The 16,428-nt window shown below is 46.1% G+C and overlaps 2 protein-coding genes across 5 annotated transcripts; one reads left to right on the top strand and one right to left on the bottom strand.

Annotated features, from left to right (window-relative positions):
* Positions 1 to 9,185, top strand: CPSF4 (cleavage and polyadenylation specific factor 4). 4 transcript variants are annotated; one of them, XM_037911336.2, is made up of 9 exons: positions 42 to 266; positions 1,784 to 1,834; positions 2,407 to 2,559; positions 3,357 to 3,452; positions 3,586 to 3,679; positions 4,539 to 4,611; positions 5,003 to 5,091; positions 5,575 to 5,670; positions 7,820 to 9,185. In XM_037911336.2, the coding sequence occupies exons 1-9, from the start codon at positions 164 to 166 to the stop codon at positions 8,067 to 8,069; spliced, it is 1,005 nt and encodes a 334-aa protein (XP_037767264.1). In that variant the 5' UTR covers positions 42 to 163; the 3' UTR covers positions 8,070 to 9,185. The 4 variants fall into 4 exon arrangements, with proteins under 4 accessions (XP_037767261.1, XP_043380479.1, XP_037767264.1 ...); XM_037911333.2 differs by lacking the exon at positions 5,003 to 5,091 and having other exon boundaries at positions 1 to 266; positions 5,500 to 5,670; XM_043524544.1 differs by lacking the exon at positions 7,820 to 9,185 and having other exon boundaries at positions 37 to 266; positions 5,500 to 5,669.
* A 1,352-nt stretch (positions 9,186 to 10,537) lies between these two features.
* On the bottom strand, positions 10,538 to 14,096 carry ATP5MF (ATP synthase membrane subunit f). The gene is made up of 4 exons (XM_037911339.2): positions 13,948 to 14,096; positions 13,203 to 13,310; positions 11,238 to 11,354; positions 10,538 to 10,724 (listed from the first exon to the last, which is right to left on the bottom strand). The coding sequence occupies exons 1-4, from the start codon at positions 13,961 to 13,963 to the stop codon at positions 10,696 to 10,698; spliced, it is 270 nt and encodes an 89-aa protein (XP_037767267.1). The 5' UTR covers positions 13,964 to 14,096; the 3' UTR covers positions 10,538 to 10,695.
* Between the last annotated feature and the right edge of the window lie 2,332 nt (positions 14,097 to 16,428).

Here is a 16,428-nt window from a genome sequence, read left to right as displayed (position 1 = left end):
ATGCTGGGAGGGGGAGAGGGTCAGAGGCGGCGGCGGGTGAGAGTTGAGATCCCAGCATCCCGCGGGCGGGCGGTGCGGAGCGGCTGAGCCGGTGGCCCCCCTCTTCTCCCCGCCCCCCCCGGCCCCGCGCGTCCCCGGCCCAGGCCCCCGCCCCGCCGCCACCATGCAGGAGCTCATCGCCAGCGTGGACCACATCAAGTTCGACCTGGAGATCGCGGTGGAGCAGCAGCTGGGGGCGCAGCCGCTGCCCTTCCCCGGCATGGACAGTGCGTGAGGGGCCGGGAAGTCCGCTCCGCATCGCCACCCCCGGGAGACCCCCCCCTCTCCTGGGGAGACCCCCCCCCTCGGGCCCGGGGGTGGGAACACTCGCCCTCTCCTGGGGAGGCCTCCCCCCTCACGGCCCCCCAGAGGGAACAACCCCGCCGGCCCCCGGGGGTGGGACACCCCCCCCCCTTGGGGAGACCTCTCCCCCTACGGCCCCCCAGAGGGAACAACCCCGCCAGCCCCTGGGGGTGGGACACCCCCCCTCTCCTGGGGAGACCTCCCCCCTCACGGCCCCCCAGAGGGAACAACCCCGCCGGCCCCCAGGGGTGGGACACCCCCCCCTCCTGGGGAGACCTCCCCCTCTCACGGCCCCCAAGAGGGAACAACCCCGCCGGCCCCCTGGGGTGGGACACCCCCCTTGGGGAGACCTCTCCCCCCACGGCCCCTCAGAGGGAACAACCCCCTCGGGCCCGGGGGTGGGAACACTCGCCCTCTCCTGGGGAGACCTCCCCCCTCACGGCCCCCCAGAGGGAACAACCCCGCCGGCCCCCGGGGGTGGGACACCCGTCCCTCTCCTGGGGAGACCTCCCCCCCTCATGGCCCCCCAGAGGGAACAACCCCCTCAGGCCTGGGGATGGGAACACCCCCTCTCTCCTGGGGAGACCCCCCCCACGGACCTGGGGGGGGAACACCCCTGACCCGCTCCCTGGGGAGACTTCTCCAGATCTTTCTTCCTAAGGGAACGTTCCCCTCAAGGCCTTGAGGAGACCCTTCCTTCATCCCTTTAACCCCCCCCACCCCCAGCATTGAGCAGATGGCCCCACAGGTTCTCGTTCATGGCCTAATGGAATGTGTTTTGTATTTTGGTGTCTGATCTGCATGCTTATTGCTTGAAAACAGATGTTATCTCATTAATGCTGGATAAGGGACACTAGGGACCAAATTACTGTGAGGAAGGTCAGCATCAGAATCCCCACCTTATTGATGGGGAAAACGGTTGGACAGAGGGGTGAAGTGACTTGTCCCTGGTCACAGCAGGTCTGTGGCTTAGCCTCAAAACCTTGTGTCCTGATGATAGGACACCAGGAGTGGGAGGAGAGTCACAGTTTAACAATGTGTGCTGGCGAGCCTAGTGTCCCTGTGTTTGACTCTGCTTGCACTCTTCAGATGCTCTAAGTCAGGGTCATCGTGCATCACAAGGGGCAGTGTGCTGCTGACCATGCTGTACTTGTTCAGTGGATAAATACTGTATGAGATTTCAGTCTCCAGGACTGTCAGTTTCTTTCACAAATGTGAAACTGACATAAAAGTAACAACAAATACTCTGAAGAGCCAAATGGCTGAGACCAGCACAAGAAAGTTCATATATTCCATTAACATGCAGTTTGCCAGGGGGATTTTTAATACTGCTCTCCTGCTTTTGATGCCCAGAACTAGCGCATCTCCAGATGGAAGGAAACACTTTTAACATGGCTGCCGAGTTTCAGAAACCTTTATTGTGAATTTTTTTTCTCCACAGAATCAGGTGCTGCTGTCTGTGAATTTTTTTTAAGAGCTGCTTGTGGAAAAGGCAAGTGACATCCCTAATACTGTATTCTGACAGAAACAAAAATAGGAGAAATAGGGGGGGGTTGGCAGTTCATTAATTATATTATCTTAATTTATAATACCCTAGTTATATTGCAGGGGTTGGGGAGAGAGAGAGAGACAGTGAGATGGAGAGCAAGAGGGACCATATTTCACCCCCTGGAGCTCTCCAAAGCGAAGATGCAATGGTGGGATCCCTGTAAGGTGGATGATGCGTGAACTGAGATGTTCAGGAGGGTGAGGCTTGAATTGATTACATGCAAACCCTTTTGAGGGGTTTGGGCACTGGGTACTAGACTGCCATGCAGAGGATCTGGCTGTTGAACTCCTAGCCATCTACGTGGATAAACAGAAGACCTCGCTTTCTAGGGCTGTCAGTTCAGGACATGTCACCAGCACTAAATGGTAAATTCATATGCAAATGTAAAGATTTCTGAAATTCCTCCTCTTCCAGGATTCAAACAAAGGACCATCACTGCCCTGTAGGCCTGCATGAAACTTCTTGCACTAAAAGTTCCAACTTTTCATTCTTGCTTCTCCCCTCTCCATCCACAGGAGGCATGTGTCCTTTCCGACACATCAGTGGAGAAAAGACAGTTGTTTGCAAACACTGGCTCCGAGGGCTGTGCAAGAAGGGAGACCAGTGTGAATTCCTGCATGAGTATGACATGACCAAGATGCCTGAGTGTTATTTCTACTCCAAATTTGGTAATGGGTGTTGTGGCTCCTCATTGACTTCACTTGCTAGTATGGGAATAGGCAAAAAGGACCCTGGTATATACCTGTCATCCCTGCTTCATCTGCCCCCTCTACCCTTCTATGTCTGCTACTGATGCTTGTTAGATTGTAATTTACGAGCTCTGATCAGATCAGTTTAGTCCCACATTGTATTTTACCACCTTAACGCTTCACACATTTAAAATGTTTTGTCTTTCATAGCTTGTCCCTAACTTGAACTCTCTGCCCCATGACTTTAAGGGGTTTTATACCTGTTATGCTGATTTGGATCAGAGTTGATTTGGATGAATAGATGGTCTCTACATGAATTAATTTTTCAGCAGATGATGAGTGACAGGAGGCTCAAGGATCCAGAAATTTAATGCATCAGCCTTTCAGCTCTGGAGACCTGGGCTAAATTAACATATTGAGGCAACTTGTTAGAAAATTATAGTCCTGTAGGTTTCCTTGGATCAAGGTTAGCATGTAATTTGTAATTTCGCCACACTTTTGCTGCATTAAGTGTTTAATTTGGCTGTAATGGCTTCCCTTTCCATTGTACTTTATTTTTAAATGCGCATCTAAATAACCCAATTGAGCAAAATCTTTCTCACCTGCAGGGAGTATTTGTTGTTGTTGGTAAAGGGCAGGCAAATAAATTTTGTGCCTGGATTTAGAAATATTCATGACAGTTTTGCTGGGACTAGATGACTTAGGAAACAGAGCATGAATGAGGTTGAATCCCCTCCCAAAACAATACCTAAGGCGTGTGTTTGGCTTTGGTACAGGAGAGTGCAGTAACAAAGAATGTCCGTTCTTGCACATTGACCCGGAGTCTAAGATCAAAGACTGCCCCTGGTATGACAGAGGCTTCTGTAAACACGGTATGTATGCTTCATAGGTGCTGCTTTTGTGGCTATAAAAATGAGGCTAATGTAATCCACCTCCCATATGTGCTACTGGTAGGTGCTGGGGTATGTGTGTAATATATGTGATCTATGAAGTTTTATGTTGTAGGTCCCCTCTGCAGACACAGACACACTCGAAGAGTCATTTGTGTGAATTACCTGGTGGGATTCTGTCCAGAGGGGCCTGCTTGTAAATTCATGCAGTGAGTATGTTCTAGGGCCTTTTCTGTCATCTGTAGTTTCCTCTCTGATCAGTTACCCATCAGGTCTGTTTTACCTATATTGCACCCATCAGTGTAGAACATTTGCAGCACTGATGCAATAACTGTACTGTACCACACAGCTGAAGTTTTGTTCATATTTGAGTTTACCTCTTAAAAGTGAAAAGAATTTGTAGTCAGGATGACCAAAAGGGATTGGGCAAATCACACCAATGTTCCCCAAAAAGACACTGAAAATGTCAGTCAGTGCTTACATGGTCAATACAACTTGTACAAAGAAGTTTAATTAATGACAGTTGATCTGGTCCTCTTAACTCTAGACACGTTATTCCAACTGTTATGATTTCAGCTGCACATCTGTTTTATTTTGTAGTATATATTTTTTTAATCCTTGCATATGAATCAGTTCATTCAATGGCCAAAATTGGTATGGGCATTTACTATATTGCATTGCATTTTCCAAATATCAGATTAAGGAGGCAAGTGGCTATTTACATATTTACACACACAACTCTGGGACATCAAACAAAGGTTGTGAGGACAACTGCAGATTCCATGAGTATATATCCCAGAATGCTTCACAGCTGCATACAGAAATACTCTTTACTGTCTCAGTACCTCCCCTACCACTTTAGTTTATAAAGGCTAAGCAGCAAAATGCAGGAGAGAAGGTCCACCTGTTGTGAAGCACAGTTTAAATAACTAAACATTTGCTTTGCTCTCTGGACAGTTATTGGTCTCTTAAGGAACTGGTTCAGTGCTGTGCTGGTGGTATATGCCAATTTCTGGTTTTAGTATCAATTCTCTGTGTGTCTTTTCTCTTTGTGTGTTTATAAACCAGTCCTCGATTTGAACTGCCTATGGGAACCACAGAGCAACCACCACTGCCTCAGCCGACACAACCCCAGCAAAAGGTACACGACTTCCCTGCCTCTCCCAGAAACAACACATTTGAAGCATAGCTCAATTAGATAACAAACAAATTTGACTTTGTTTTTTAAGAGGGCGTGTGGTATAGTGGTTAGAACAGGAACAAGCCATCAGGACTCTTATCCCACTCATTGTGTCTTGGAAAACATCTGTAAAATGGGTATAATCCTTTCCTATTTCACAGGCATATTGAAACTTGACCAAAAGTTTTTAAAGAACTTTGAGATCATTGGAGGAAATCCACCATAAAAATGCAACGTATTATCCTTTTCCTCTCTCCTCTTACTTCTGGCATTGATCACAGTTGCTGCCTTCTTCATTCTGGGGTTGTTTTTTTTTCCTCCTAACTGAACCCCTGATTTCCCTCTTCCACAGTCATCATTCTGCTGCTGCCACCTTCCTTCAGCTGAGAGGGCAAATGCATGGCCAGTAGTGACAGTTCTGTTCCGTGGACTGTCTGGAAGGTGGGCACTGTGTAAGCATTAAGCAGTGCACCTGAGCTCTGCTACACTGACAAGCACAAGTCCTAAGATCACTGTATATTGCAGTGTAAGCCCTTGGTCACAGAGCACTACCATGTTACATAGTATATCATCTACATCTCTGTTTTCTTTATTCCAAGAACCGTCCGCCAGATTAAAAAAAAAAAATCTGCTTGACACCTGTCGCAGAGCTATAATGGACATATCCAGCAGCCTAGCCCAGCTCTGTAGATCTGTTTTGTGAGGGAAGTCTTGGTTGTTAGGTCAAGCCCTTTATGCCCTACTGTTTCTGAACTTTCATCTCTGGAGCTTGGGCTGGCAGATAACCTTCTAAATAAATTCAGAGGAAAATTTATCATTCAATGTATGGGATGTTCTCTTCCCTCCCAGCAAAATAACAATCCGCCATTACAAAGGTCATCATCCTTGATCCAGTTAACAAGTCAGAACTCTTCTCCCAACCAGCAGAGGACCCCACAAGTCATCGGAGTTATGCAGTCTCAAAACAACAACGTGGGGAACAGAGGTCCCCGGCCGCTGGAGCAGGTCACGTGTTACAAGGTAACTCTCAGAGGGTGTTTGCATTTGAAAAATGCAAGGTAAAAGTCACCTAAACTGACTAGTGCATCCTTTGTGCTGCTAGTCACCTGTCACATCACTTTTCACCTTGGTGCAGAGTGCAGTAAAGGGAAGAGGTGGCTGAGTTGCTGGGGCAGCAGGGCCTGTGAAGAAGCATTGACATGAAGAAAAGTATTGAAATGTATGCACTGGTTATTCGATATGTATTTTGGATAGGGGGTGCAGCTTGGGATCAGGGAGTTAGTATTGAGCTATGGAGCCTGTGGGTTGGTAATGACGGTCAGGTGGCTCCTCAGTGGCCTGTATGAAGTGATTCAATGCACTTGATCCATTTGCTAATCACAGAAAACCCCACTGGTGGCAGTTAAAAGGACACTATCAACCCGAAATTGAGCCAGTTTCAAAAACCTTGTTAAAAGTAGTTTCAGATGCTACCCCTGCCCCTGAATGTTCTTCCTTGCATTTTCCTATTTTTAAAAAGGCTTCTATCCTGTTGCTGTGTGGAAAAAATCACCCAAACAACAGGGGAAAAGTGACTATACACAATGCAGTCAAATCAAGAAAGGCTGAAGATGGTTCTGCCACAGCACACTTAGTTCCTGCCAAACTGAGGAACAAGACATCAAACCCAAATTTCTCAGTTAGTGTTGCAGGCAGCTCCTCAATTAAATTGAAACCTCAATTTCCATTAACATTTTGTAGAAACATCCCCAAATGCTACTGTAGGTAGCAAGGATCTTCTTAGCCACTCTTTTCAGTGAGTCGGGCCAAGATGAGCATTAGCATTAATAGTGAACCTAAACATTTCTTTATTCAAAACTAAGTCACTTAATAATCCAAACATACAACTAAGACTGTTTGTTTTTTGGACTCAGATTCCATCATTATCTTCTATAACTTGATATTTCTTCTGGCTACATGATTATAACAGCAAACATCCAAATCAGTTTCACTGACAACCTCTAAGGCTCCAATTTAATACAAGACTTGGGTTTCAGTGAAGGCAAAGGGCCTAAACCTACCCACTAAAGTTATCCTTGTGAGTTTTGCCATTAACTTCTTTTGTAGCAGAAACTGGTTGTAATTGGGGCTAGTTGTATGTCATAGTTTGGCGGGGCAGCAGGGGAGAAGTCATAGGCTTCCAGTGCTCTTTTACGACTAATCTATGCAATGCTGTTGCCTTTGTCAAAGGTAAAGCAGGAAAGCAGCACAAAAGAGGACATGGGGGCAGCAGCAGTTCTCTTCTCCCTCTCTCCTGCCCTGTTCTCTCTCTTACCACAGGGCTTCCCCACCAGGCACTGAGATTGTATGTTTAATGGTTTCTAACTTTCAAGTCAGATTTTTACTGGAAAATAAAGGATATTCTGATTTAAATTAGTTACCCCATGACTCTTGTCATGCATTTGTTTGGTTTGATTATCAATGCATGACTTTCCATTTTTCTGCAGCTGGAGAATTGAAGTCACTACCCTACCCAAGGCTAAGCAGTTTCTCTGCATAGTCATCAATAAAAGAGTGCTGTCAGGCTGGGATTTAAAGAAGTAATTCAAATAAATTGCACATCTGGAGAAAGTAGGAGGGTTGGATTACGATATGTCATGGCTTCATAGTTTAGAAGGCTATTTCAGAGCATAGAAAGCATCTTTTGTTCAGATTGAGTTTTATCCTTGTAGTCCAGAGTGGCTGACAAGGAGACTCTCATATCTGAACTTCCATGTTCATCATACACGTTGGTCAGAGCAGAGTCCTTGAGGCTTCAGGTGCTGAAATACAGCAGGTAAAAAGCCTCCTTCTCTACAGCAGAGTAATGCAGTTAAATCTCCTCAGGGCTTTGTGTGTGTCTCTATTGCAGCCCTTTCCCACTGGTAGTGCCAAGAACCCCAATGTTCAGATGAAACCTGGATCTTCAGGTTATAGGACCAGAACTTACCTGCCACTAACAGTCAAGTGGCCCCAAAAGGTTCTGTGGCAATCTCATTTATGATATAGTACAGAATGCATTAACTTGCTGAATATTGTGTCTCTTGTGTACAAATGGTATCATTTCCAAACTAGAACTACTTTGCCAGTTGATTTGTTAAAGCCACTTTTGGGAAAAGCCACAATGATGTCTCTCTTTTTTCCTTCCTAGTGTGGTGAAAAAGGACATTACGCCAACAGATGCACCAAAGGACATCTGGCCTTTCTTAGCGGACAGTGAGACAGCACAGAGGGAAGAGAGTGCAAGGAGGATCTTTACACTGGGGAAAGGTTTCCGCCTAGCACTATTCCTTGAACTATTGATCAGGTTGTTTTTTTTTAACGCCATTAGTGAAAGAACTGTGGCCAGAGGCTGGCTGCTGATAAACATTTTTGTAACTGTCCAATTTTTTATGTTTTAACCTTTTAAAATAGATCTTGGCCTCTGCCTTTTTTCACTGAGCCTAGCTGGGAGGTAGATCTAAAGGCAAATAGATGTGCAAGCCCTCACCAATACAACATTCAGCATAATACACATCTTGCACCAGTGTGTTTCTGTAAAGGATAGCCTTTGGGAACCTCCAACCTTTCGTTAATCCTTGTGCAAGGAGGAAGACAAACTGGAAGAACTAGTACTTGAAATGCCTCCCACTTCAGTGAGGGAGCTTGTCATGCAGTCCTTGAAAGGAGGCACCATGTTCCCTTATTCAATCTGAGATTTCTCAACCTGCTCTGATGGCTCACATAACATGTTGTGTACCAAGATGTAAAGTATTTGTCCAACTGCAATAAAAGTTTTTATGCTTTGCCTGGAAGCATTTCCCCCTCGCTGTTCTGCAGGGTGAGAAGTTGGTCCTTGTATGTGAAAACCACTTCTAGTGGAATGAACTTACATTTATGGTTTTAGCTGAAATCGCGAAAGCACTGGCTGTAGAAGAGGCGCAGGTCTGTTCTCACCACAGCAACCCTGAACTCAGAGCTGAAGTAGCTTTGAAGGTGTAACAGTGTATGGATACCAACAGATGAAGTTAGTGGGCATTCCTACAAGCAGTCAAATTGCACAAATATCTTCACAGGCTCTCGAAACAAATAAATGGAACTATATTTTCTTGAGATTGCTTTTAAATTGGACTCTGAGTGTGACATATCCTCTTAAGAGCATGTTTTTCCAAGCCAAAACACCTTAATTTTGTAAGACTTTATTTCAAAGGGCCAATGACAAAGGGAATTAAAAAAAAAGCCCAACTGTTGCATCTGGAATATGTGAGCCTTTTCTGTTCTCGAGCATCTATCTACATTTGCCTATCTGCCTTTGTTTTTTCCTTCCTGTTTTAAAGTTGGCTGTGAAAATTAGATTGTGATTTCTCAGGAAAAGGGTAATGTATGGCTGGGAAGAGATAAGGCCCTGTGTTGATTTAAACTGATTAATTTAAAAAAACCATGTAATCAGTTTGTAGAAGCTGTACTTACTGATACTCCCTCTAGTACACAGTGGGATATTCAGACTTAAAAGTTAAAATTAAATCCACAAGTGTAAATTGGCTGATTGTATTACTCATTCTGCATTTTTCAGAACACACACATCAAGACTTCTGTTCCTGAAGTGTATAAACAGGTACCAAACTTGTGTTTATACTTCCAGCACAGGGCTGTGAGAGACTCTACATCTCTAAGCAAGTACCTAGTCTACACTTACTCTTATGCAGATATGCTTTAGTTCACTATAGTCAGCTTGTGTTAGTAATTTTTTTCAAGCCAGACAGTAATTACATCTTTATAATATGGCTGAACAGAGAAGTACCCCCTGCTATCCTCCAGGAAGACCTTTATTCTAACCATGTTCGTAACAGGTAGGGGCCTCTGTACCCCATTAACAGCTGTTATCAAACACTTACCACTGTTAGCTTTATACAAACAACCTCTTGTAATTCATCCATAAAGCACTGGCCCCTGCATCCTTCTGAACACAGTGGCATCATTACTTACTGATGTGTTTTGTTAGTGTACGTGGTCCTGAGTATATCGAAGCTGTGCTGCTTTAAGTGACAACCATGTACTCTCCATTGCTTATTTAGACTTTCACCATCATGGTTGGAAGTGTCAGCTGGCAAACATGACTTTGCTGCTGTAGAAGTTTCATTTAATCTCCACCCCCCCACCCTGCCCCTTTATTTAAAAAAAAAAACATAATAGCTTTAGCATAGTTGCTTTTCTCTGGCATTTAGAATAATCTGTCACATTCCATTTCAAATTCAGGCTACTCTTTTGCTTTCATTCTGCCTTTACCATCACTTGGGCAAGGGTAGTTCTACACACATCTATGGAAGCCTTTTAGGACCAGTGGCAGGAGCTGCTTGGCAACATACTATTGAAGACAACCACGATCAGAGATCTTACTTAGTAAAACAGTACAGAATAAAAAGGATGAAAGGGTTCCTCCAGCAGAGAAACTTTGTTTTGTATGAGGCAACCATGATTATGAGTTTTAGGCATCTGTGGCTACAATAAAGTGTCTGTTGGCATCTTAAACAATTGAATTCTCCTTTGCTCCACTCACAACAGTAAGAATCCTGTTAAAACAAGTTCTGACCAGTAACATTTGCACCACTTTGGTTGAAGTGAAGGGATCATTAAAGTAGAAGGTACCCTATTCAGTGGTAATACTGCTCAGTAAAATAGTTAAAGATTAATCAGTTTTATCCTTAGTCATTTGCACTGCACATTAGACCTATTTATTATTAAATGACAAAAGGCTTTCTAACCATCTTCATTGTACCTACCATGGGGGGGGGGGGGGCGGGGGGAGGGACGAGACACACACACACTGTTCAGCACCAGAAAGTGAAAGTCTCACAATATTAAGAATATTCGCTACATAAACCAACCAACCTTAAATGTACATATTTTATTGGTCATAGAATCTGCCTGGAATTATAACAGTACAGAATTCAGTGTGAATGGCTTATATGCCTTCATCAGGGAAAGTTGTTCCAGCAGCTGAGTCCAGGTCCAGGGCTGTAACTTGCATTGCTGCAGTAAGTTAATGTTTCAATGATACTTCCTCCAACGATCATGCTCTGCATTATTTAAATTAAAACAAGTCAGTATGCTGAAGTCATAAAGACCATTTTTAGTACTTACGTATTTAAAGTACAGTCTAAGATTGCACTACACAGCAGGCAGTTGACTACTGCTGGACAGTAAAAGCAGTGAGATCATCTTTGTTCACCATTAACACAAGTACTATTTTGTAAATTATTTAATTCCTAAATATTACCAAACCGCTAATTCATCTTCTCAACTTCTGACAAGCAAGTATTAGACCCATTTTCTACATTGGTTAAAATTAAGTGAAGGTCACAAAACAGCAGAAGCGGGTTAGAATTTAGCCCCCCGATTCCTAGTCCCATGCTCAATCTGTTAGTATGTGTCTTGTCAGTGTTTCTCGGATATATAAATAAGAAAGTTAAGCAATCTCTCTCACTTTGCTTCCTCTTCCAGGAACAGTTTTTGAAATAAAATGTTTTTCCCCAAATAGTTCTACAGACTATTCTAGTGTGCCCAACCATACAAAGTAAGGTTTTACTTACTCAAATGCTCATAGTTCCAAACGTAGCTGACAACAACATAACCAAAAAGCACCATAGCGATACCACCGATGCCCCCTTTCTTCACATTGATGTACTTATTTAAGTATCTGTCATAACCTAAATAGGGGAGAGAGTTTTCTTCTTAGGTTCAGTGTCAGTTAGACCCTGTATACAATTATACTTACGACTCAAAAGTCATTTTGTACAGCTACTTACTGCACCCCTTTCAACAGAAATTCAGATGAGAAAAAATGCAAAAAAAAATCCCTGGAGATGATAGATGCTATTTTCTAAACATACTAATGCAGTGGTACTCAACCTATTTATCATTGTGGGCCGCATCCAATATTATCTGTATGGCCCTGGGGATGTCACAAGGGTCACAGATGTGTGCTGACTGGGCCACACGTTGAGAACCACTGTACTAAAGAAACAAGTCTACCAGAAGATAACTCTCACGTTAAGAAAAATAGGATTAGTATTAGCTTTAGACTCATGTATGGAAAGGAGTAAGAGTGACTCAGTATCTTGTTTCAAGCCAGACACTACTGTGACTTTCATGAGATCAAAGTTGTTTCTCCAGTTATCCAGTTTTTTAAAGAACTATATGCTCTGCCTACCCAACTATGATTAGTCAAGAGTACTTTAGCTCATTGGAAGCTTCATGTGTTTAAAGATATCTGAAGATGCATATGGCACCTACATAAACCGTGAAGTTACAAAGAAGTACAGTATTTAGAAATTGCTTAGTCCTTAGGGTTTTTGCAAAATTGTTACTGAATTTCATTAGTCTTTGTATTATGTTAATCTCTACCAAAAGCTTGTTTCTTACGAAGCCACCATCACTTAAAATTACACATTTTATTTGCCTCTTCTGATAAAATTCAGGTCCCACACACTAATTTTAAGGAATAAGCAGGCCATTTCACTGACTTAAAACTTCTAAAAGATCTATTAATCGATATGTAAACTGAAAGCATATTAAACCTCTGAACAGGCTGACAAAGCAACCTTAATGAATTCACACACATTCAAAAGAACAGAACAATATACTATAAAAGGCAACATTTCTGGGCCTGTTTTAGGAACATAAGAATTGACATATTGAATCAGATCAGTGGGCCATCTAGTTTGGTATTCTGGCTGCATCAGTGGCCAGTACCAGCTGCTTCAGAAGCAGCACCAGGCAATTGTGGGATAACCTGTCTCCAGGGAAAATTTTTGCTTAACCTCTACAATAGTTAGAGGTTGTCTTATGCGCCAAAGTTTCTTCCTCACAGGAAGGATGGTGACAGTATTTTTAAATATGTGCATGGTGCTGATCAGCCTCAGTAGAGGAGATACTCCTACTTCCTTAATAAGGGGCAGCATTCCCCACTGAGGGTAGGTCTACGCTTGTAGTGATGTGCAGGATACAGAAGCTGCACACCCAGCTAGCACAGGTATAAACACCACCACAGATGATGAGGCACAGCTCTGGCAAGTAGGGTTAAGTACCCTACATGCCTGAACTCTAGGATATATGCCCTATGTGGCTCTCTACAAGTCTAGCATGCCGCTGCCACAGTCAAACTCCAGCACCTGGGAAAGGCAGAGCTGCCAGAGCCCTTCCTCACTGCCTCCCCCTTGCTAGAACTTTTCATTGTCATGTGTATCTACACATGGCAGCGAGTGTGGATGCAGACTGTTTTTCACTGTGATGGGCAGACAAGGTCTAAGTCTGAGAGGAGTGGTGGATGGGTGGGGCATATACTACCACCTCGTGGTCCCCAGCAAAGCCAGGTATGGCCATTTAGGCCCAGATCCTGCAGTTGGCTCTGAGCAGGATCTGAGAATGTGTGCAAGGTTAGGCTATGTGGAAGGGATCTAGAGGGCAGGGCAGCTCCACATCTGTCCTTGCCGTCACTAGCTCTTGGCATTGCCCGTTACCAAGGCTACCGCTGCTGGCTCATGGGGCAGACTCACCTCTTCGCACAGCCCCAGTCAGCCCCGAGGGGGTAAAATCCCGCATTGCAAACCAGCTGGGCAGCTGGCCCAGCTTCACGTCCAGCAGCCTGGTGTCTTTGAGGGGAACTGAGACATAGAGAAAGCCCAGTCAGTGCCCGTTTGTCTGGGAATAGCTGCAGCACCGGGACAGGGACGGAGAGAATCACATTGGAGGGGAGGGGATCCGAGAGAGGGGCAGGGATCCTGGGAGTGCGGGGTGAGCAAGGACCCCCGTCCAGGGGATGGGCAAGGGGGGCAGGGATCCTGGGGGTGCGGGGTGAGCAAGGACCCCCGTCCAGGGGATGGGCAAGGGGGGCAGGGATCCTGGGGGGTGTGGGGTGAGCAAGCACCCCCGTCCAGAGGATGGGCAAGGGAGGCAGGGATCCAGGGGGTGCGGGGTGAGCAAGGACCCCCGTCCAGGGGATGGGCAAGGGGGGCAGGGATCCTGGGGGTGCGGGGTGAGCAAAGACCCCCGTCCAGGGGATGGGCAAGGGGCAGGGATCCTGGGGGTGCGGGGACGGGCACAGGGGGCAGGGGAGGGCCAGGCACTGGAGGGAGGGAATCTTGGGGGCATGGGGGGGGTCCCTTTGTGGGGGAAGGGGTCACGCTGCGGAGGCCGGGCTAGGGCCAGAGGCGCCCCACAGCCCGCAGGACCTGGACCGGGGGCTGGGCGGGAACCAGCCGCCGCCTCCGGTCACCTTGGAGCCCCCGGGGCCGCACTCACCGGGCCGGTCCGCCATCTTGCAGCTGCGCAGGGTGTCGGTGCGCAAGAGAGGAAGACGGGCAGGACGTAGCGCTGAGGCTCACGGGAGGAAGGGCTCAGACGCCGGAAGTGAGGCAGCCGCTGCCGGCCGTGGGCGGGGCGCCATGATCGGGAGGGCGGGGTTGCCTGGCTCCAGGCCACGAGCGAGCAGGCCCTCCCTCGCGTGTCACGTGCTAGGAGACACCGCCCCCTCCCCCCCCCGTGTGACCAGACCACCCACGTGTCGCTTGCAAGGCGACGCCCCCCGTGAACAGGCCCCTGCGGGTCACCTCCCCGGGCCCTGCACCCCGCCCAGGGGCCGCCCTGTGCTCTCAGGGGCGACCTTTGTGTGGTGCCTGACACACAGCAGCAGCTGTGCCCGGGCACCGTCTGGACTTTCCCCCAAACGTTACCCCGGCCTTGTGTCTGCCTGAGAACGGCTCCACTGTGCGTTCTCCCCCTCGCCGGACTCGGTGCCGTGTATCGAACTGACGTCACCTCGCGTGAGCCTGTCGCGATCTAGGGACGCAAGAGGCGGAAGTCGTGTGAAAGCGCAGTGACTCGTGGTGCCATACGGTAACATCTTTGACCCGTGACCAAGCGGCGTCACCCTGCTTCGGAATGTCTGCACAGTGCATCTCTACGCCGTCTTGCAGAGAGGCAGCATGAGGACTTCCGTCCGGAACTTGATGCAATGCAACGATTTTTGTATGCAAATAAGATCAAGTTACATGCAACATCACCTACCATCTCAAGGCAAAGACATAGAAACATAGGAAGTGCCAGGCTGGATCAAACCCAAGGTCCATTCTGGTCCAACGTCCTGCCGCTGATAGTGGCCAACACCAGATGCTTCAGTGGAAAATGTAAGAGCCCTGCACTAGGCAGATGTGGGAAACTCTATTCCCCACATTAACAGCTTCTCTACACTTACAGGGGGATTGACGATGCATCAGGGGTCGATTTAGCGGGTCTTCGCGGTCGATTTAGCGGGTCTAGTGAAGACACGCTAAATCGACCGCCGATCACTCTCCCATCGACCCCTGTACTCCCCCGGATCGAGAAGAGTAGGGGGAGTCGATGGGAGAGCGTCTCACGTCAACATCGCATAGTGTGGACCAGGCAGTAAGTTGATCTAAGCTATGTCGATTTGAGTTATGCTAGTCACGTAACTCAAATTGATAGCTTAGATCGAATTTCCCCGGTAGTGTAGACAAGGCCTAAGTCTCATCATCATGGAACCTAACAGAGAATAGCTTAATACACAAGATGTAATATCCCTTCCAAAATTTATCAAACATGATGCAGTAGAACCTCGATTTTATAAACACCAATTTTATGAGTAACCGGTTATATACATTTTTTTTCCTGTGGGAGAAAAACAGTAATCACATAATGAAAGTAATGCTGATGAAGACCAAGTCCAGATCCCTTAACATTCCAATGCCCTCCGTGCATTGGAAATCATGTTGCAGTGTTTTGAAGGACAAAAAGAAAACAATGCAATGCATCGTTTTGCAACTTATGCACCGTACCTTCTGTAATTTTGAGATGTTTAATTTTATTAATGTTTTGATCCTCCATTAGTTCGTAAAAGAAGGGGTCTACTATAACTTTGGATATTCTTCTTAGCCATGTAAAGGTCCAGACCCTTTTAGAATCTTGTTAAGTTTTTGGGTCCAGTTACTTTCTGTGGCAATGAATCCTGTATCATGTTAGAACATCTTTGTTCATGAAACCATCATGTCGCAATGCATCATCATCACTTCATGTCTGGCCATCATGAAGTCACATGAGTGTTCCCAAGGAACAATGCAGTGTGAGGACACTGAATCTGAATGACGTCATGTCATGTGAAAACATCACATGGGTTAGATCAGTGGTTCTCAACCTATTTACCATTGTGGGCCGCATATGCAGCTCTCTATGCGTTATGTGGACCGCATCCACACAATATATATACTACCTGTATGGCCCTGAGGATGTCACATGGGCCACAGCTGTGTGCCGATTGGGCCGCAAGTGGACCGCTGGTTGAGAACCACATGGGAGAATGTTACATGATGTCCAAATGACAGCGCCACGCGATGAAGTTACATGATATTGTTGCCACATCACATCAGAACATTGCAGTGTAATAATGTTTCACAACCCTCCCAAAAGTTATTTGGGGTCTGCTAATATCCTGCAAGTGACATTTCCAGGATGTAGGATCAGTGCAACAAAAAGAGGACGATCCTGGCACTGTCAGCTCAGATGATATCAGGAGTCTAAGGGCTGGAGAGTGAAACACCCATAAAGCTCTTTCTCTTTTACCGTTTCGAAAATACTAGAGAGTTGGAGGGTTTGATCTTTTTTTCTATCTATGTTACTCCAGTGTTTCTTAATGTTTCTGAAGCTGAGGACCCGCTACCTGCCTCTTCACCCAAAACAACGTGCATCTAAAATATATTAATTTTATTG

The sequence above is a fragment of the Chelonia mydas genome, chromosome 10 (genome assembly GCF_015237465.2).
Source record: "Chelonia mydas isolate rCheMyd1 chromosome 10, rCheMyd1.pri.v2, whole genome shotgun sequence".
NCBI classification, from domain to species: Eukaryota; Metazoa; Chordata; order Testudines; family Cheloniidae; genus Chelonia; species Chelonia mydas.
This window is presented reverse-complemented; position numbering and strand designations above follow the sequence as displayed.

Excerpts from the sequence above, each read along its gene's own strand:
- CPSF4 (XM_037911336.2), top strand. The coding sequence starts at position 164 with ATGCAGGAGCTCATCGCCAGCGTGGACCACATCAAGTTCGACCTGGAG. Across the intron at positions 1,835-2,406 it reads AAGAGCTGCTTGTGGAAAAG|GAGGCATGTGTCCTTTCCGA; the intron begins GCAAGTGACATC and ends CTCCATCCACAG. Across the intron at positions 5,092-5,574 it reads TTCCGTGGACTGTCTGGAAG|CAGAGGACCCCACAAGTCAT; the intron begins GTGGGCACTGTG and ends TCTCCCAACCAG.
- ATP5MF (XM_037911339.2), bottom strand. Across the intron at positions 11,355-13,202 it reads GACTGGGGCTGTGCGAAGAG|GTTATGACAGATACTTAAAT; the intron begins GTGAGTCTGCCC and ends TCCCCTATTTAG. Across the intron at positions 10,725-11,237 it reads TTGGAACTATGAGCATTTGA|AGCATGATCGTTGGAGGAAG; the intron begins GTAAGTAAAACC and ends TAAATAATGCAG.